The 21,696-nt window shown below is 40.4% G+C and overlaps 1 protein-coding gene across 1 annotated transcript in view; it reads right to left on the minus strand.

The window, feature by feature from the left end:
• The window catches only part of FNDC3B (fibronectin type III domain containing 3B), a 489,123-nt gene that overhangs the window by 55,792 nt on the left and 411,635 nt on the right, over positions 1–21,696 (minus strand). Inside the window, exon 23 of the mRNA XM_077290528.1 lies at positions 4,651–4,863. Within this exon, the coding sequence (XP_077146643.1) occupies positions 4,651–4,863 (213 nt within the window). The remainder of the gene's footprint in view (positions 1–4,650; positions 4,864–21,696) is intronic.

The raw sequence follows: 21,696 nt of genomic DNA on the forward strand, positions 1-21,696 counted from the left end.
TAATGCGACCCCTTTCCCGGCCCCTAAATAAACATTGCGTTAGCGCAATCCGCTAGCGCTAAACGGATTGCCCTAACACAATGTGAACCTAGCCTAAGAAGGACGTTCCACATTATTAAGCAGGCCACTGGTTTCAAGCAATATGGGAAAGAAAAAGGATCGCTCTGCTGCCGAATAGTATTAAAACAGTCTTGTTTACTGATGAGCACCATAAAACCCTGAATTGTACAGGTGGATGAAGTAGTGGATTGCCCCCATGACCCAACAAGGCTGTTAAGTCAGCAAGGTGGTGGCAGAGTCAAATTTTGAGGAGGAATCATGGGGAGAGACCTGGAAGGCTATGAATGTCTGAAAATGTCTGCGGCAAAGTATATACAATTTCTGACTGACCACTTTCATCCATGGTACAAAAAGAACTGTGCTATCTGTAGCAAAATCATCTTCATGCATGACAATGCACCATCACCTTCCATGCGCGATAATGCTGCAAAGACTATCTCTGAATGATTGGCTGCCATGGGCATAAAAGGAAAGGAACTTATGGGGTGGCTACCATCCTCCCCTGACCTCAACCCTTTTGAGAACCTTTGGACTATCCTCAATAAACACATCTGTGAGGGTGGGAGGCAGATCACATCAAAACAGCATCTCAGAGGTAATTAGGTAATTCTTGCATCGTGCAAAGAAACTCAAGCAGAAACTACTTAAAAAATCACAAGTTCAATAGATGCAAGAATTGTGAAGGTGGCATCAAAGCAGGGTTTTAACATGTAACTTGGCCTGTTAGGTTTTTGATTGAAAAAATGCTTTGGACTTCAGTAACTATTAGCTCTTAATGCTGCAAATTCAACAAATGATCATTTTAGTTTTTTTTTACAACCTATAAAATGCTTGGAAACGTTATTGTGCATAATAATTTGAAACAGTGTATTTGAGGTTTTTATAGTTTAAAAGAAACACTTATAATTGGAGGTTTGTCAAATAAAATGTGATTTATACTCTGATGGTTGAGGATTTCAACATCATACTGACTCATTTATATTAACCATTTAAGGAAAACCAGAGCAAAATAGCATTTGCATAATAATTTGGAACGCGGCATAAAGCATAATATGTGAGAATAACACAAAAAAAGAAAGGAAAATAAAGTGTTTGCTATGTTCAACAACATGTCATAAAAATGTTTCCTTTGATATGTAGAACAAAAGGCAAGTTTCCTATTAAATATACAGTATATGTAAAACTGATGTACAATAACAATGGCAGATTGTCACATTGTTCACAGTTATATTGAAGGTGTTTTCTGGAACTTCCTTTACAGTTTCGGTCACAACAAGCGTCTCTAATGACGGATGCCATGATAGAACCCAAAAAAACATTTTTCATTAGTTAAGTTGGTTGGGCAGTGCCGATATATATAACTTTATTCATCACGTTTTCCGTCTTTTACTTTTTTCTGCTCTTTTGAGAGAAGAAAGAAACGTGAACAGGGATGTGAAAAGATCCTCGGATTGCTGCAGACATCATTCCTAATACACAAGTGAATGTATGTTTTAATGTTTTTGAGAAATTAAATAATAGAATGTAAGTCCGCAAGGACAGGGTCCTCTCCCCTCTGTACCAGTGTGTCACTGTAAACTTGTTTACTGTAAACGATATCTATAACTCTGTATGTAACCCCTTTCTCATGTACAGCACCATGGAATTAATGGTGCTATATAAATAAATAATAATAATAATAAAAGGATTGTTCTTTACTGTATTCTTTCTGATCACTTTCTACTTAAGGCGATGTAACAATCAGTATCTTATCAGACACTTTACCTGGTCATCTGGGCTGAGCAGTAGGTGCTAATGACACACTCATGATAAAGACCACTGATCAGTAATTAAAAAGACATTTCCTTAACTCAAGAGTATCAACGTGGCCAATAGCTATCGGAAACTGTGGTATCCTTGCATCAATAAACCAGCCTCAACAATTAAGTCAATGGTATTTTAATTTGCGATGTGAAGGCTTTATGGCAAGGAGTCTTGATAGGCAACGTTCCCATATTGATAACATATGGGCAGATGTAGGTTGGTTGTACACACTTTTCAAAGGGCTTTCCAAGAGTGATTTATATATGATCTATAAATTATCTATTTAAATGATATCATTATTAATAATTACCCTTAAATCTGTTGCTCATATTGCAGCCATAAAATGGGGAAGATTATGAAATACAGATTTCTTGCAGGGACTTCATTTCCAGCAAAGAAAGTGCATTGTCTGAAGACAAATTTTTAGAACTTTCTGATATACTGTTTTATTCTGTATCAGTCTTCAGAATTTTCAAGTTCTCTACTTGTCATCAGTGAATGGAAATTGGTTGAGGATAGGTCATGTGATGAACGTTCAGGTACAGATTACCGTTACATTATGCGTATCAGAGCTATGTATTTTAACAAGCCAGGACTTGATCACACAGATCATCACGTGTCCAGGATGGATTTCTACCAAAAGGAAGAATGTGTATATACCCTGTCATTGCCGAAAGTTTTGGCACCCTTAAAATTGTTCCAGAAAATGAAATATTTCTGCCAGAAAATTATTGCAATTAAACATGTTTTTTATACACATGTTTAATTTCCTTTGTGTGTATTGGAACACCACAAAAAAATAGAACAAAAGGCAAATTGTACATGACTTCACACAAAAGCCCCCAAAATGGGCCGGACAAAATTGGTAGAAAGTAGATGCAAGGCTGCGCTGCAAGACTGGCCTATCTAGAACTTCATGGGAGTCTGTCAGTGAGAAATGACTTTTCAAACCAAGCACAACACCTTATAGGGATATAGGCCTAATAAAATCGCACCTGCTATGTTAAAATCCATTGTTGCGTTTGCCAGAAATTATTAGTTTTAATCAAATATGCTAATGAGGTGCTCTGTGAAACCTGGGCATGGACAAGAAGTTAGTGCACCTTCTTACCGCTTTCCATCCATACCCAACATCTTATTCATTGAAAGACCGCTATGGCTTTCTAGGAGCCACAGAAGGTCTGAGACAGATGAAACGGTACACTGAAATGCTTGATCATGCCAGTGTACGCAAAGCACCATATTTGATAAAAGAATTACTGGCAAATACATTAACAAATTTGAACAGTATAGGCAAGATTTTATTAGAATGTTAGGCTGCTCAAAACACATCATTCAGATTCCCATATCCCCTGACGACCAGTCAGGTGTCTTGTAGTCTGTACAGAGTTCTCATAACATACAGGTCTCCTTTTATAGGGAATCACCAGGTTTTTGCTATGTAATCTGAAGACAGCATGCAGGGGTTAAAACACAGATTTCAGTGATGCCTTTCTTATCAAGCTCCATGGTTTTGTTTGCCTGCAATGACTTTTAGCACCAGGAGCTTATCATTGCTGGGACTTCCTGGTACAGCAACACACCCTATGTGATAGACAGCACACTGTCTATGGACTGATGTGGGTGGGGTTAGCTTTCTCAGCACTGCTTCATTGCTAAATGTAAAAGCTCTGACAGTGTGAGAATGGCTGCACCCAGTAATCTAAGCGATACAATGCTGGATTCAGCTTCTCTTTGCATCAGGCTGATCTTAGATGAGGTAGCAAAAACCTGCTGACAGATTCCCTTTAAATCACCATGAATCAACCCCTGCTGCTCCAGAATACACTGCATCCAGGGAAATAATCCTTTATTTCTATAGGACAAACAGAAATCCAACCATAGTGTAAAACAGGAAGGATTTATTGAATCCAACACATTTACTCACATAGACAGACATAACAGTGCTCTAGGGTAATTTAAAAGCCCTAAAAACATCACGTCTCACATAGCTTGCCTAAACCAGGGTTTTACCCTTTGGGATTTGTTTATCTGATATTATATTCCCTGGCCGAAGCAAGAAGGGCAAAGCCCTCGGCCGAGCAAGTTAAATATGTTATGTCTTCAGAACTTGTCTATGTGAGTAAAATATATTTAATAAAACAATCCTTCCTACTTTACACTATGTTTGGATGCCGGTTTGCTCTATAGAAGTAGCACCAGAGGCTTATTCCCCTGTATGCTGTGTAATGTGGAGGAACAGGCGCTGTTACATGGTGGTGTGAATGTAAACATCTATCTTATGAGACCTCTGAACAGACTAGAAGAACACCAGACTTTGGTTGTCAGTGGATAGAGAAATCGGTAGTAGTGGTCTGACATTAGATTTATTCTTAAGGATGCAAACCATAAAGATCTCTATTCTTACCATTTTTATTAGAGCTATGTTCCCTACAAGATGCAATGCTTGGTTTGAACAGTCATTTTGTGATTAGAGACTCCCTTCAATGCCACAGGACAGCGGAGCCAACAACAGCAGGGAACCAACTGGACCCGTTCTGATGAATTTCTCGGAAAATACAAGTGATGGAAAGTAAAATCTCATTCTTGTATATGAACATGATTAAAAAAAAACTTTGTTGTTGTGGAAAACTCATGGTACATGGAGTATGATTAATGGACCAGAGGATGGACAGTAGAGTCTCTCAAAGTTCAAACATAATGATGTTTATAATAAACCAAGAGGACAAAATGTTCCAAGGGAATAACAATGAAAGTAAACACGTGGAAAAATCACTGGACATGTACCTTTTATTTTTGTCTTCTATTTGAAGGATGAAGATGATATCATCCGATGCCTGAAACTTAGTTCCACTTTCTCCCCACTTTAACTTCAGACTCTGGGGTCCGGCGGCTGCACACTCGAGTCGAGGAGGTAGTGGGGGAAGAGGGTTTGTCTTTACGTTGATTGCTTCACTCAATGGTCCAGCTCCAATTTCATTTACTGCTTGAATTCGGATTCTAGAAGTGAAAAAGAAATACAGTATAAGGAAAGGTGGAGTGGAACAGCTTTCAGCTCCTTTTTATGGCATTTTCTTAAGTTTTTGTAACCAATTTAGAAACTATCATCACTAACAAATCATTTTGGCACAATGTGATCTTCTTGCCAATGCAGCCATTACTGAGCTATTCGGTAATAGGACTTTTATCACAAAACTATTATATTTCCATTTGTTGTAAAAGTTCAGTAAGTGTTCAGAAATGTCTGTATAATCCAAGCAGGAAAATGAAATTCACAGGGTCTAAATACCATGGTAAATCAATGTAGCGCATAAACAATGTTACTGTCCCAGGACAGGGATAATAAACTGTTTAGAGGATGTTCTTTGTAAACGGCAATATTTTAGCATAAAACGATTTCAACAAGATGAAGAAATACTGAGTCCACATGCAAAACTGATCTACAATAATTCTCTGTTCAGTCCCTCAAATTTGGATGCAAGATGAGAATTTCCTTGTGTAAAAGGTTGTAGAAAACTGAATTAAACAATGTTCTATGATTTCATGAAAAGGGAAACTTTTTTATTGAAAAATTATAAGTAGAGCTCAATCTCATGTGAACCTCCAGTCTATTCATTCTCCAAGGATCTGCCAGAGATAAGAGTGCTGTACGTGGCTTTTTCTGGTAATCCTATAGAGCAGGGGTGTCAAACTGCATTCCTCGAGGGCCTCAAACCATGCGTGTTTTCAAGATTTCCTTCTCATTGCACAAGGTGCTGGAATCATTCTGTGCAGGTGATTAAATGATCACCTGTGCAATACAAGGAAATCCTGAAAACATGACCTGTTGGCGGCCCTCGAGGAATGCAGTTTGACACCCCTGCTATAGAGAATGAAGTGGAAGTAGATCTACACATCCTCATTCTTGGTATTGTGGTGGATCCCAGGTGTCAGACCAACAGCGATCCAGAAGGTTGTCCCCATTCAATCCATAGGTAATAAAATCAAAACTTGGTTAAACCCTTTTAATTTGATTTGGATAGTGTAACATACAGTATGTGAAGGAATTAGACTAACAACAACAATATTTTTCTGTAAGCAACCCAGGCCTCAAGACAGTTCTCATGCAGCACTACATTCGATAGTAAGAATCTCTAATATGACGCTATGTCACATATTAAATCACATTAAGAAGGCCATTTACGTGCATAACCTCTACAAAAGTTCTGTGAAAATTAGCACAGGGACATCTTTAATAAACACCAAAATGGTGATATCACATGTACATATTACTTTATATAATAGTAGGAGTGTAAAAAGAAGATGAGCAATTTGATTATTAGATTGCTGTCAGAAATGATCCCAATATTGTTTCTTAGAGATTTATTAACATGTTTCATAGGTTTATTGCCATTTTTTCATCTGGAACATTCTTCTCATTATTTTCCCAGTGTCTTTTCTAAACATAAACTGCTGGAGATCAGCAAACCCAGCTAAAACCCAGCAAACGTCCAAACTCTAAAATATGGCCTAAATACATGAAAAATACTACTCCTGACCTAATAACATAAACATGGCAATGAGAATTCTATTTACAGTGTCGCCAGTGCTCCTAGACCAGAAAAATATCTCACCAGTGAATTAATCATCGACAAGATGACATGAGAATGAATTGATATGATCATTCCCAGATAAATAACTCTTTAACTGCTCTAACCCTACCTCAAAAGAGAGTCCAAAACACACAGTAGATGAGAACCAACTTATATATTACACAATACCCCAGATTTGTAGCAAATGAATGCACTTCCATTTGGTCAAGAGACCAGAAACCTTACTTAATGCTATCCAGGGTCTTGCTATACATGGGATAATAAGGCTCCATGTTGAGAATAATTTTAGTACTTTTTTTTCTCTGAAGAATTAGAAATAATTGTATCCCCATGCATCACCAAAGGATTTATCAGAGAGGAAGAGGTTTTGAACTCTAGTGCCACTGGAAGTAGAAATTCTAAAAGGCAATGTGGAACTAGAGTTCAAGTCTTCTCTCTTTCTGATAGTTAAAGACCCAGTGAAGCATTGCATGGCCTATACAGTTGTGCTAAAAAGTTTACATACCCCAGCAGAATTTTTGCTTTCTTCGCCTTTTTTTAAGAGAATAGGAATGATAACACCAAAACCGTTTCTCCACTCATGGTTAGTCGTTGGTTGAAGCCATTTTTGTCAAAATATTGTGTTTTCTTTTTTTAAGTCATAATGACAACCCCAAGCATCCAAATGACCCTGATCAAAAGCTCACATACCCTGGTGATTTTGGCCTGATAACATACACAGAATGTGACACAAATGGGTTTGAATGGCTACTAAAGGTAACATCTTCACCTGTGACAAATACCAGGAAAATTGTTCGGGATGCAAAGCAAAACTTACAAAACATCAGTAAAATACTGGACTCTCTGAAAACCAACGGTGTGGCTGTTTCAAGATGCACAATAAGGAGGCACTTGAAGAAAAATGGGGTGCATGGTCGAGTTGCCAGATGAAAGCCAAATGACCCTGATCAAAAGTTCACATACCCCATTTCTTAATACAGTGTATTGGCCCCTCTAACATCAGTGACAGCTTGAAGTCTTTTGTGGTAGTTGTAGATGAGGTTCTTTATTTTCTCAGATGGTAAAGCTGCCCACTCTTCTTGGCAAAAAGCCTCCAGTTCCTGTAAATTCCTGGGCTGTCTAGCATGAACTGCACGCTTGAGATTTCCCCAGAGTGGTTCAATGATATTGGGGTCAGGAGACTGAGATAGCCACTGCAGAACCTTCATTTTTTTTCTGCTGTAGCCAATGAAAGGTCGACTTGGCCTTGTGTTTTGGATCGTTGTCATGTTGGAACGTCCAAGTACATCCCATGCGCAGGTTCTGGGCCTAGGAGTGCAAATTTGCCTCCAGTATTTGCTGATAACGTGCTGCGTTCATCTTTCCTTCAACTTTGACCAAGTTTCCTGTGCCTTTGTAGCTCACACATCCCCAAAACATCAGCGATCTAATTCTGTGCTCTACAGTAGGTATAGTGTTACGTTCATCTTAGGCCTTGTTGACCTCTCTCCAAATGTAACATTTATGGTTGTAGCCAAAAAGTTAAATTTTGGTCTCATCACTCTAAATTACTTTGCTTCAGAAGTTTTGAGGCTTGTCTCTGTTCTGTTTTGCGTATTGCAGGCGAGATACTTTGTGGCATCTGCGCAGTAATGGCTACTTCTGGCAACTCGACCATGCAGCCCATTTTTGTTCAAGTGCCTCCTTACTGTGCATCTTGAAACCGCCACACTGCTAGTTTTCAGAGAATCCAGTATTTTAGCTGATGTGATTTGTGGGTATTTCTTTTGCATCCCGAACAATTTTCCTGGCATTTGTCACAGGTGAGTATGTTACCTTTAGTAGCCATTCAAACCCATTTGTGTCAAATTTTGTGCATGTTATCAGACCAAAATCACCAGGGTCTGTAAACTTTTGATCAGGGTCATTTGGATTTAAAAAGAGAAAACACAGTAGTTTGACAATATTTACACTACCGTTCAAAAGTTTAGGGTCACTTAGAAATGTCCTTATTTTTTAATGAAAAAGCACAGTTTTTTCCAATGAAGCTAACATTAAATGATTCCGAAATACACTTTATGCATTGTTAATGTGGTAAATTACTATTCTAGCTGCAAATGTCTGGTTTGTAATCCAATTAATATCTTCATAGGTGTATAGAGGCCCATTTCCAACAACCATCACTCCAGTGTTCGTATGGTACTTTGTGTTTGCTAATTGTGTAAGAAGGCTAATGGATGGTTAGAATACCCTTGAAAACCCTTGTGCAATTATGTTGGCACAGCTGAAAACAGTTTGGCTGATTAGAGAACCTATAAACCTGACCTTCCTTTGAGCTGAGCTAGTTGAGAATCTGGAGCATTACATTTGTTGGTTCCATTAACCCCTTCATCCCCAAGGGTGGTTTGCACGTTAATGACCGGGCAAATTTTTACAATTCTGACCACTGTCCCTTTATGAGGTTATAACTCTGGAACGCTTCAACGGATCTTGGCGATTCGGACATTGTTTTCTCGTGACATATTGTACTTCATGATAGTGGTAAAATTTCTTCGATATAACTTGCATTTATTTGTAAAAAAATGAATATTTGGCGAAAATTTTGAAAATTTCGCAATTTTCCAACTTTGAATTTTTATGCCCTTAAATCACAGACATATGTCACGCAAAATACGCCCCCAGGAAGAAGCAGGTGCGAAACGCGCGTCGGGGTAATAGAGTCCCAGCGTGCCACGAGGTTTGAACGGCTTCAGCATCCAGGTAATATGTTTTATGTCCGACAGTATTCTTCAATTGGTCTCCACGGTTGGGACGTATTTTCTTGATACATATACGGTATAAAAGTCTGGGTTTGAATTGCGATCTAATTCGGTTCCCAAGGAATTTTTTGTGAGGTGCAGGTGGCTACTTTGTGCCGCGGAAGGCTATTAATCCTAGGAATATTATGGTTGCCCAACCTGAATAGATTGAATCTTGATGCACTACATATAATGACAGTTGGATAACTAACCTGGGTTTTTGATCCGCTGGAGGGTTTATACCATAGCAGGATGTGAATGCACTTTATTGGGACCTGTCTGGTCATCCAGTCTGCACTGTCACTTTAAATTTGTATTTAGTTTTTCCCAATCTTTTGCTGTATATTTATAGGTATTATACGTATTATGCAAAGAAATACTTGATGTACCTGGATCTGGATAGAGCTTAACTTCGCTGGTCTCTATTTTGATATATTTATTTGTGATTGTGAGGCATTTTTAAACTGTGTGTATTTTATATGTTAATAAAGATTTGTGGTTAAACATTTAAACGCTTCGTGACCATAGGAGTTTAATAACTTCAGTGTCAGTATGTTCTCATTAATTTTGAAGGGTTTCCCATTCTAGGCTCAGTGGAAATGGGGTTGTGCTGTATGTTTACAAAATACTTAATAAGTAACATTTCCCACATGTCTACTTTACATCAGCACAATTTTGGAACCAAAATTTTTTTTGGTGACGGAGTTATAAGGGTTAAAAGTTGACCAGCAATTTCTCATTTTTACAACACCATTTTTTTTTAGGGACCACATCTCATTTGAAGTCATTTTGAGGGGTGTATATGATAGAAAATACCCAAGTGTGACACCATTCTAAAAACTGCACCCCTCAAGGTACTCAAAACCACTTTCAAGAAGTTTATTAACCCTTCAGGTGTTTCACAGGAATTTTTGGAATGTTTAAATAAAAATAAACATCTAACTTTTTTTCACACAAAATTTATTTCAGCTCCAATTTGTTTTATTTTACCAAGGGTAACAGGAGAAAATAGACCCCAAAATTTGTTGTACAATTTGTCCTGAGTACGCTGATACCCCATATGTGGGGGTAAACCACTGTTTGGGCGCATGGCAGAGCTCGGAAGGAAAGGAGCGTCATTTGACTTTTCAATGCAAAATTGACTGGAATTGAGATGGGACGCCATGTTGCCTTTGGAGAGCCCCTGATGTGCCTAAACATTGAAACCCCCCACAAGTGACACCATTTTGGAAAGTAGACCCCCTAAGGATCTTATCTAGATGTGTGGTGAGCACTTTGACCCATCAAGTGCTTCACAGAAGTTTATAATGCAGAGCCGTAAAAATAAAAAAATCATATTTTTTCACAAAAATGATCTTTTCGCCCCCAATTTTTTATTTTCCCAAGGGTAAGAGAAGAAATTGGACCCCAAAAATTGTTGTGCAATTTGTCCTGAGTACGCTGATACCCCATATGTGGGTGTAAACCATTGTTTGGGCGCAGGGCAGAGCTCGGAAGGGAAGGAGCGCCATTTGACTTTTCAATGCAAAATTGACTAGAATTAAGATGGGATGCCATGTTGCGTTTGGAGAGCCCCTGATGTGCCTAAACTTTAAAAACCCCCACAAGTGACACCATTTTGGAAAGTAGACCCCCTAAGAAACTTATCTAGATGTGTTTTGATAGCTTTGAACCCCCAAGTGTTTCACTACAGTTTATAACGCAGAGCCGTGAAAATAATTTTTTTTTTTTTTTCACAAAAATGATTTTTAGCCCCCAGTTTTGTATTTTCACAAGGGTATCAGGATAAATTGGACCCCAAACATTGTTGTCCAATTTGTCCTGAGTACGCTGATACCCCATATGTGGGGGGGAACCACTGTTTGGGCGCATGACAGAGCTCGGAAGGGAAGGAGCGCCATTTGGAATGCAGACTTAAATGGATTGGTCTGCAGGCGTCACGTTGCATTTGCAGAGCCCCTGATGTACCCAAACAGTACAAACCCCCCACAAGTAACCCCATATTGGAAACTAGACCCCCCAAGGAACTTATCTAGATGTGTTGTGAGAACTTTGAACCCCCAAGTGTTTCACTACAGTTTATAACGCAGAGCCGTGAAAATAAAAATTCTTTTTTTTTTTCACAAAAATGATTTTTTAGCCCCCAGTTTTGTATTTTCCCAAGGGTAGCAGGATAAATTGGACCCCAAAAGATGATGTCCAATTTGTCCTGAGTACGCCGATACCCCATATGTTGGGGTAAACCCCTGTTTGGGCACACGGGAGAGCTCTGAAGGGAAGGAGCACGGTTTTCCTTTTTCAACGCAGAATTGGCTGGAATTCAGATCGGATGCCATGTCCCGTTTGGAGAGCCCCTGATGTGCCTAAACAGTGGAAACCCCCCAATTATAACTGAAACCCTAATCCAAACACACCCCTTACCCTAATCCCAACAGTAACCCTAACCACTCCTCTAACCCAGACACACCCAACCCTATTCCCAACCGTAAATGTAATCCAAACCCTAACCCTATCTTTAGCCCCAACCCTAACTGTAGCCCCAACCCTAGCCCCAACCCTAGCCCCAACCCTAGCCCCAACCCTAGCCCCAACCCTAGCCCCAACCCTAGCCCTAACCCTAGCAATAACCCTAGCCCTATCACTAGCCCTAACACTAGCCGTAACACTAGCCCTAACCCTAGCCCCAACCCTAGCCCTAACCCTAACCCTAGCCCCAACCCTAGCCCTAACCCTAGCCCTAACCCTAACCCTAGCCCCAACCCTAGCCCTAACCCTAGCCCCAAACCTAGCCCTAACCCTAGCCCTAACCCTAGCCCCAACCCTAGCCCCAAACCTAACCCCAAACCTAACCCTTGCCCTAACCCTAACCCTAGCCCTAACTCTAGTCCTAACTCTAGCCCTAACCCTAACCCTAATGGGAAAATGGAAATAAATACATTTTTTTATTTTTCCCTAACTAAGGGGGTGATGAAGGGGGGTTTGATTTACTTTTATAGCGGGTTATTTAGCGGATTTTTATGATTGGCAGCTGTCACACACTGAAAGACGCTTTTCATTGCAAAAAATATTTTTTGCGTTACCACATTTGGAGAGCTGTAATTTTTCCATATTTGAGTCCACAGAGTCATGTGAGATCTTGTTTTTTGCGGGACGAGTTGATGTTTTTATTGGTAACATTTTCGGACACGTGACATTTTTTGATCGCTTTTTATTCCGATTTTTGTGAGGCAGAGTGATCAAAAACCAGCTATTCATGAATTTCTTTTGGGGGAGGCGTTTATACCGTTCCGCATTTGGTAAAATTGATAAAGCAGTTTTATTCGTCGGGTAAGTACGATTACAGCGATCTCATTTATATCATTTTTTTTATGTTTTGGCGCTTTTATACGATAAAAACTATTTTATAGAAAAAAAAATTATTTTGCTTTATTCTCAGGACTATAACTTTTACTTTTTTGCTGATGATGCTGTTTGGCGGCTCGTTTTTTGCGGGACAAGATGACGTTTTCAGCGGTACCATGGTTATTTATATCAGTCTTTTTGATCGCGTGTTATTCCACTTTTTGTTTGGCGGTATGATAACAAAGCGTTGTTTTTTGACTCTTTTCTTACGGTGTTTACTGAAGGGGTTAACTAGTGGGGCAGTTTTATAGGTTGGGTCGTTACGGACGCGGAGATACTAAATATGTGTACTTTTATTGTTTTTTTTATTTTATTTAGCTAAAGAAATGTATTTATGGGAATAATATATATTTTTTTTCTTTATTTAGGATATTTTTTTAATTTTTTTTTTACACACATGTGGGGAATTTTTTTTTACTTTTTTACTTTGTCCCATGGGGGGACATCACAGATCATTGATCTGGCAGTGTGCACAGCACTCTGCCAGATCTGCGATCTGCTGTGCAGGGCTGCAGGCTTACCAAGTGTCTGCTCTGAGCAGACACTCGGTAAGCCACCTCCCTCCCTGCAGGACCCGGATGCCGCGGCCATCTTGGATCCGGGACCCGCGGCGAGGAGGGAGGTAGGAGACCCTCGGAGCAACGCGATCACATCGCGTTGCTCCGGGGGTCTCAGGGAAGCCCGCAGGGAGCCCCCTCCCTGAGCGATGCTTCCCTATACCGCCGGTACACCGCGATCATGTTTGATCGCGGTGTGCCGGGGGTTAATGTGCCGGGGGCGGTCCGTGACCGCTCCTGGCACATAGTGCCGGATGTCAGCTGCGATATGCAGCTGACACCCGGCCGCGATCGGCCGCGCTCCCCCCGTGAGCGCCGCTGATCGGTGATGACGTACTATCCCGTCGGTGGTCATACGGGCCCACCCCACCTCGACGGGATAGTACGTCAGATGTCAGAAAGGGGTTAAACAATCAAAACGGCCAGAAAAAAAGTACTTTCATGTGAAACTCGTCTATTCTTGTTCTTAGAAATTAAGGCTATTCCATGCGATAAATTGCCAAGAAACTGAAGATTTCCTACAACAGTGTGTTGTACTACTCCCTTCAAAGGAGAGCACAAACAGGCTCTAACCAGAGTAGAAAGAGAAGTGGGAGGCCCCGCTGCACAACTGAGCAACAAGACAAGTACATTAGAGTCTGTAGTGTGAGAAATCGACACCTCACAGGTCTTCAACTGGCAGCTTCATTAAATAGTACACGCAAAACACCAGTGTCAAAGTCTACAGTGAAGAGGGGACTCCGGGATGCTGGCCTTCAGGGCAGAGTGGCAAAGAAAAAGCCATATCTGAGACTGGCTAATAAAAGGAAAAGATTAATATGGGCAAAAGAACACAGACATTGGACAGAGGAAGATTGGAAAAAAGTGTTATGGACAGACGAATCCAAGTTTGAGGTGTTTGGATCACACAGAAGAACATTTGTGAGACGCAGAACAACTGAAAAGATGCTGGAAGAGTGCCTGACGCCGTCTGCCAAGCATGGTGGAGGTAATGTGATGGTCTGTGGTTGCTTTGGTGCTGGTAAAGTGTGAGATTTGTACAAGGTAAAAGGGATTTTGAATAAGGAAGGCTATCACTCCATTTTGCAATGCTATGCCATACCCTGTGGACAACGCTTGATTAGAGCCAATTTAATCATACAACAGGACAATGACCCAAAGCACACCTCCAAATTATGCAAGAACCATTTAGGGAAGAAGCAGGCAGCTGGTATTCTATCTGTAATGGAGTGGCCAGCGCAGTCAATAGATCTCAACCCCATTGAGCTGTTGTGGGAGAAGCTTGACCGTATGGTACACAAAAAGTGCCCATCAAGCCAAACCAACTTGTGGGAGGGGCTTCTGGAAGCATGGGGTGAAATTTCTCCAGATCACCTCAGCAAATTAAATGCTAGAATGCCAAAAGTCTGCAATGCTGTAATTGCTGCAAAGGGAGCATTCTTTGACGAAAGCAAAGTTTAAAGGAGAAAATTATTATTTCAAATAAAAACCTTTTTTTTTTTTTGTTTTTAACCTTGTCAATGTCTGGACTACATTTTCAATTCATTTGGCAACTCATTTAATTAATAAAAGTATGAGTTTTCATGAAAAGCACAAAATTGTCTGGGTGACCCTAAACTTTGGAACTGTAGTGTAGCTTCACCCAACCACTAACCATAAGTGGAGAAAAGGTTTTGGTGTTATCATTCATATTCTCTGAAAAAAGGCCAAGAAAGCAAAAATTCTGGCAGGGTATGTAAGCTTTTGAGCACAACTGTAAGTATCCTTTTACTGCAGTCAGACATTATCCCTTACATCCAAAAGTTTTCTTTTCTACCATTAATGACAATTGTTTGGTCCAATGATTATGCAAATAACCTCTTCAGAATAAAGAAAACTCCAGCGCCACCCAAAAGTTATTATTTACCCTTTAACGAGCCTTATCAGATGACTTGTGAGAAGAAACCAAACCAGAAACTCAATTTGCAGAGATGTGTTTCCAGTTTTTGCCTCCAAGTGCAAAGTAGGAAATCTGATTTGGCAAGGTGAGAAGCCTCTGACTGGTGGCCTAAGAGAGAATGTTGCTTGGCACTATCCACAATTAGAAACATTCCCCCTTAGATACTTGGCTAATGAATAGGATTCCCATTTGTGGAAAATGTCCATTTTAGTATCTGGCAAAAATTATAATTGTGAAAAATGAATTTCTGTGTTTTTATTATTATTATTTTTTAACTTGTGAAAAGTTTGGTTACTTTCACCATGTTACAATAAAAATGTTTCAAAGTAAAGGGAATGTATCAAAAGAAAATGAAATTTTTTAAAATCAGATTTTTGTATTAAATCTATTTTTTGTTTTTTTTTTATATTAAATATTATATACATATGTGGACTGTACACATACTCCCTTCATAATGACCTGAAACAGGCTTATTAGACGCTTCAATACAAAAGACAAAGTCTGAGCTAATAATTATTAATTGTACATATCGATATCCTGAAAAAAACAGGAAGTAGGAGTTTGCAATAGTCCCAGTCTGAAAATGGCAGTTTATTTTTAAATACAGATCAAGATATGAAAAAGTAAAAAAAACAACAAAAAAAACCCCCCAAAATAGACTAAATGTAAAATAAGAATCTGATTTAAACAGTAGGTCAACTTCTACACTTTTTTCCTTGTAGCAGATTTTATACATCTCTTTCATGGTATTTTTTATTTGCATAAATTAAGATTTTTTTTATAATTTGTTTATGATTTATAATGCCTATACAGAAGGCAAATACAATGTAGAATAAGGACTCACAAACAGCATGACGTCACATTAAGAGTCACATTGCCGGCTAGCAAAGATGTGTTTAGAAAGTGCAGCCCTTGATTCTGGACTGTTGTGTGAGGATATAGTGACAGAGCAATGAGCTGTCAATTTATACAAATGTTCTCATTATGTGGTGCAAACACTATAGTCAGCCAAATAAAACAAGTTTTGAGAAAGTAAAAAATACAAGACTATAATTGGACAAATGATCAGTCCTTTACAAATGTGTTATTCGCACAAACAAGCAAAAACATATTGGTTTTTGTCCACTTAATAGTCTATTGAAAACAAAGCTCTTACAGTAGATCGCTGTTGTACAAGAAAAAGAACCTCAGCTTTCACCTGGTAAAGAATACTGGAAATGAGGTGCCTGTGTCTAGAAATATTGGTGATATTTTTTAATATAGATTTTTGGCGACTAGAGGAACAAGCTGACCTTGTTGACTTGTTAACACACTATATTTAGCAGCATCATAAAGCCGTGTTTTCTGAGTGTATTTTCTGCAAATCAGGTTTTACCTAGAATATTAATGAATAATGATGAAGCACATAAGTGACCGACAAGCTCTTCATGTTGTGTCCTTTCTTAGAAACATTAAAAAAGTTACCTGTGAGGTTCTGCGCCTATTTCATATGATGTAATCCTTCTCATCTCATGACATTAAAAAGGCAACCATAACAATATGAATACTGAAGTCTAAAATCAACTGCATAAATATAATTAAAAGAAATTAAAATGCAAAAGATTTGGCTAATTACAGCCACCCCTAAAGGGAGCTTAGAAACCTATGGCATACGTCATTCAACTCAATTAAAAAACAGTATACAGTAACCCCACAGGTACCACAGGGGTCAGTATTGGGCCCTCTTCTTTTTAACATATTTATTAATGACCTTGTAGGGGGCATTCAGAGTAGAATTTCAATATTTGCAGATGACACTAAACTCTGCAGGGTAATCAATACAGGGGAGGACAATTTTATATTACAGGATGATTTATGTAAACTAGAAGCTTGGGCTGATAAATGGCAAATGAGCTTTAATGGGGATAAATGTAAGGTCATGCACTTGGGTAGAAGTAATAAGATGTATAACTATGTGCTTAATTCTAAAACTCTGGGCAAAACAGTCAATGAAAAAGACCTGGGTGTATGGGTGGATGACAAACTCATATTCAGTGGCCAGTGTCAGGCAGCTGCTACAAAGGCAAATAAAATAATGGGATGTATTAAAAGAGGCATAGATGCTCATGAGGAGAACATAATTTTACCTCTATACAAGTCACTAGTTCGACCACACTTAGAATACTGTGCACAGTTCTGGTCTCCGGTGTATAAGAAAGACATAGCTGAACTGGAGCGGGTGCAGAGAAGAGCGACCAAGGTTATTAGAGGACTGGGGGGTCTGCAATACCAAGATAGGTTATTACACTTGGGGCTACTTAGTTTGGAAAAACGAAGACTAAGGGGTGATCTTATTTTAATGTATAAATATATAAGGGGACAGTACAAAGACCTTTCTGGTGATCTTTTTAATCATAGACCTGAGACAGGGACAAGGGGGCATCCTCTACGTCTGGAGGAAAGAAGGTTTAAGCATAATAACAGACGCGGATTCTTTACTGTAAGAGCAGTGAGACTATGGAACTCTCTGCCGTATGATGTTGTAATGAGTGATTCATTAATTAGATTTAAGAGGGGACTGGATACCTTTCTGGAAAAGAATAATGTTACAGGGTATATACACTAGATTCCTTGATAAGGCGTTGATCTGATTGCCGTATGTGGAGTCGGGAAGGAATTTTTCTTCCTGTGTAGAGCAGTGGGGTTGGTCCAATGCAACAGATAGGCAGGGACCACAGAAAGTTTAACATAAACAGTGTTTTTATTTCAGACTCACATACAGTGATACACTCCAGATCGCAGTGGGGTTTCCACAAAAAATTAAGTCAGTGTTCAGAACCAGTTGCCGTGGACAATGGCACCGCCTTGTCTCTTGGGTGTGTCAGCCGGCTTGAAGTCCCTGGCTCTGTGAGAGCCTCCTGGTTCTTCAGCTTGCAAACTCCAAACTGACACACCCAAGACAAAACTGACAGACTTTAAATGGAATCGTGGCCGCAGAGCCACTTCCAAAACCCGGAGTGGAGAAAGGATTTAGCTCCACTACCAAACCTGCAAATCCCTCTAAAAATAAAAGCTCCTTGACAGGTTGTCCTAAAAATCTGACTGGGTAACTACTTGGACCCAATCCACTCTTTCTTTTATTTTGCCTTGCGATTCAAAGGCGTTCAGCTGTGAGCACAAGACGCTCCATCGGGTTTAATAAGACTCTGTCCACATCCTGAGGGACACATATTGACCCTCGCATATGAACCCCGTCACAGCCTCACATATTCCCCTCTCTGTTCAAACTTATGGGGTTGAACACTTGTCACCATACACAGTGCCCGTGACAGGGCATCTGCATTTCCTTGCGCCCTCCCTGCACGATGTTCCATGGTGAAATGAAAGTTCTGCAGTGACAGTAACCATCTGGTGACCCGAACATTCCTCTCCTTGGCATTTCTCATCCAGAAAAAAGGCGAATAACATGTAATTAAGTGAAATGGTCAATGGAGCAAATAATAGCGTAGGGACTCCAAGGCCCACTTAATAGCCAGGCACTCCTTCTCTACTACGCTATAATTTTTCTTGGCCGGAGTGAGTTTCCTACTCAGGTAGGTGACCGGATGCTCCTCTATGTTCACCTCCTGTACGACGAAGACTTTTTTGAAGTTGGGGCTAATGAGGACGGGCTGTCCGAACAGCGCCAACTTCATAGACTGGTCCGTTTTCTCCGCCTCATGGTTCCACCGGACCATGACAGACTTCTTTCCCTTTAACCCCTTTTAGACATCGGGCATAATAGTATGCCAATGTCGGACTCCAGCCCTTTGATGTGGGCTCCAGCAGTGAGCCCACATCTTTCTGGGGACATGTCAGCTGTTTTGAACAGCTAACATTTGCCCGCAATAGCTGCGGGTGGAATCGCTTATCCACCCGCGGCTATTATCCAGTTAAATGCCACTGTCAAACTGACAGCGGCATTTAACAAGAACTTCCGGCAATCGTGCCGGAAAGACGCACACCGGTGACCCCGTCACGTGATCGCGGGTCACCGGTGTGTTGGCATGACAACCTGAGGTCTCCTGGAGACCTCTATGGTTGCTAGTGCTGGCTTGCTGTGAGCGCCACTCAGTCAGTAGTCGGCGCTCATAGCAAGTGAGTAAATCTGCTATATAGAGGCGATCTGATCATCGCCTATGAAGCAGAGCCGATCGGGTTGTGGTAGCTTCTAGTCTCCTAAGGAGACTATTGAAGCATTCTAAAAGTAAAAAAAATGCCCCATTCAAAATAAAACAATAAAAATAAAATCAAACATACACATTTGTTATTGCTGTGTTCAGAATCGCCCGATCTATCAATAAAAAAATGATTAACCTGATCACTAAACTGCATAGCAAGAAAAAAGTCACAACGCCCAAATTACGTTTTTTGGTCGCTGCATTAAAATGCAATAACAGGCGATCAAAAGATCGTATCTGCACCAAAATGGTATCATTAAAAAGGTCAGCTCGGCATGCAAAAGATAAGCCCGCAGCCAACCACAGATTACGAACAATGGAGACACTACGGGTATTGGAAAATGGCACAATTTATTTTTTTTCTTTTAACAAAGTTTGGATTTTTTTTTTATCACTTAGATAAAAAAAGAACCTAGACATGTTTGGCGTTTATGAACTCAATGACCTGGAGAATCATAATGGCACGTCAGTTTTAGCATATAGTGTATCTTTTTGCAATTCCACCGCACTTGGAATTTGTTTCCGGTTTTCTAGTAAACGACATGGTAAAACAAATGGTGTTGTTCAAAAGTACAACTCGTCCCACAAAAAACAAGCACTCACACGGCCATATTGACGGAAAAATAAAAAAGTTATGGCTCTGGGAATGAATAAAATGCAAAACCAAAAAAAGCTCTGGGGGTTAAGGGGTTAAGAGATCGGTTAGGCGTGTTGTTCGCTATGGACATTCGGTAGTACCCAATGATGCCGAAGAACGCTCTTACTTGATTGATGGTAACAGGCCGGGGCCACTTCTGTATGGGCTCGATTTTATTTATTTAGGGTTTGATAACACACCCTAAGTACCGAGCTTCCTTGAGCCCTACTGCACATATTTTGAGATTCGCCATGAAGCTTGAGGCTGAGCGAATTTACCACCGCTTGTACCTGGGACAAGTGGGAATGCCAGTCAGTACTAAAGATGATAATATCATCTAAGTACGCTGAGGCATACTTCCGATGGAGTTCTAACACTATGTCCATCAGCCTCTGGAATGTGGCTGGTGCCCCATGTAGTCCAAAAGGCAAGATGACATAGTGGTACAGACCTTCTGGTGTTATGAAGGTGATCATAAGTTTACTTTCTGCAGTGGATATTAAAACCCGATCTCCTTCTTTAAAGGAGCATGCTGTGGCCTTTTTTTTTATATGCGTGGTGCTGCAATGCCTGAGCATCCACCAAATGCTCTTTTACTAATCGGCATGACTGCTGCAATCCAGTCCTGCATATTGTCCACGTGCTCACTTACACTCTTAAGCAGCGTAGGTGCCTGCTCCCATGTCTCTTTGGCTAAACCAGCAAGGATGCTTGCCCTACAGTAGCTCAAAGGGTGAAAATCCTGTGGAAGCCTGCGGTACCTCGCAAATGGCTAACATTAAGTAGGGCAGTAACACGTCCCAATCCCTTCCATCCTTGGAAACCACTCTTTTATACATGGACTTGAGGGTTTTGTTAAACCGCTAAACTAATCCGTGGGTCTGGGGGTGGTACACCAACGTGCGCAACTGCTTTCTTTTGAGGAGCTTGCACAGTTCCTTCATCACCTTGGACATAAAAGGAGTCCCCTGATCAGTAAGGATCGCCTTTGGTAGCCCAAGGTGACAGAACATGGCAAACAACCCCATGGCAATAAGCTTAGCCGAGGTGTGCTGAAGTGGAATGGCCTCTGGGTACCGAGTGGCATAGTATACGACCACTAATATATGTTGGTGGCCACGGGCAGATTTTGCAATTGGTCCTACCAGATCTATCGCAATCCACTCAAAAGGTACCTCTATAATGGGTAAAGGAACTAATGGACTCAGGTAGTTTACGATGGGTGAGGTCAGGTGGCACTCAGGACATGTCTCACAGAACCTCTGCACCTCGGTGTAGAATCCAGGCCAAAAAAAACAGCTGTAATATGTGTTCCTATGTCTTTTTAGTCCCCCCAGCATGTGTGTGTGAGCCATCTCGAGAACCGCCCGACGGTAGGATTGGGATTCTACCAGCTGTTATATCACCTCGTCCTGGATTTTATCAAACCTATGGAGTAAACTCCAGGTGGACCGCCCTGCTAAGCTACCCTATTTACCTCAATTACTCTTTCCCGTGCCCGGGTCAGTGTGGGATCCATGATCGCTTTCATAGCTTGTATTAGCAGTGGCAGATAGTCAACTTAATTCTACTCAATATTAAATGATAACAATTAATATAAAATAATAATGAGCAGAATACATTTTATCCTGGTGGTTTGGCTCTCCACAACAGTTATTGTCTCTCGTGTGGACCCTTGGGAAAATTAACGGCCTGCCCCTGGTACAGACAGTTTATCAGTCATCCAAGAA

Source organism: Ranitomeya variabilis, chromosome 2, assembly GCF_051348905.1.
Source record: "Ranitomeya variabilis isolate aRanVar5 chromosome 2, aRanVar5.hap1, whole genome shotgun sequence".
Classification (NCBI taxonomy): Eukaryota; Metazoa; Chordata; class Amphibia; order Anura; family Dendrobatidae; genus Ranitomeya; species Ranitomeya variabilis.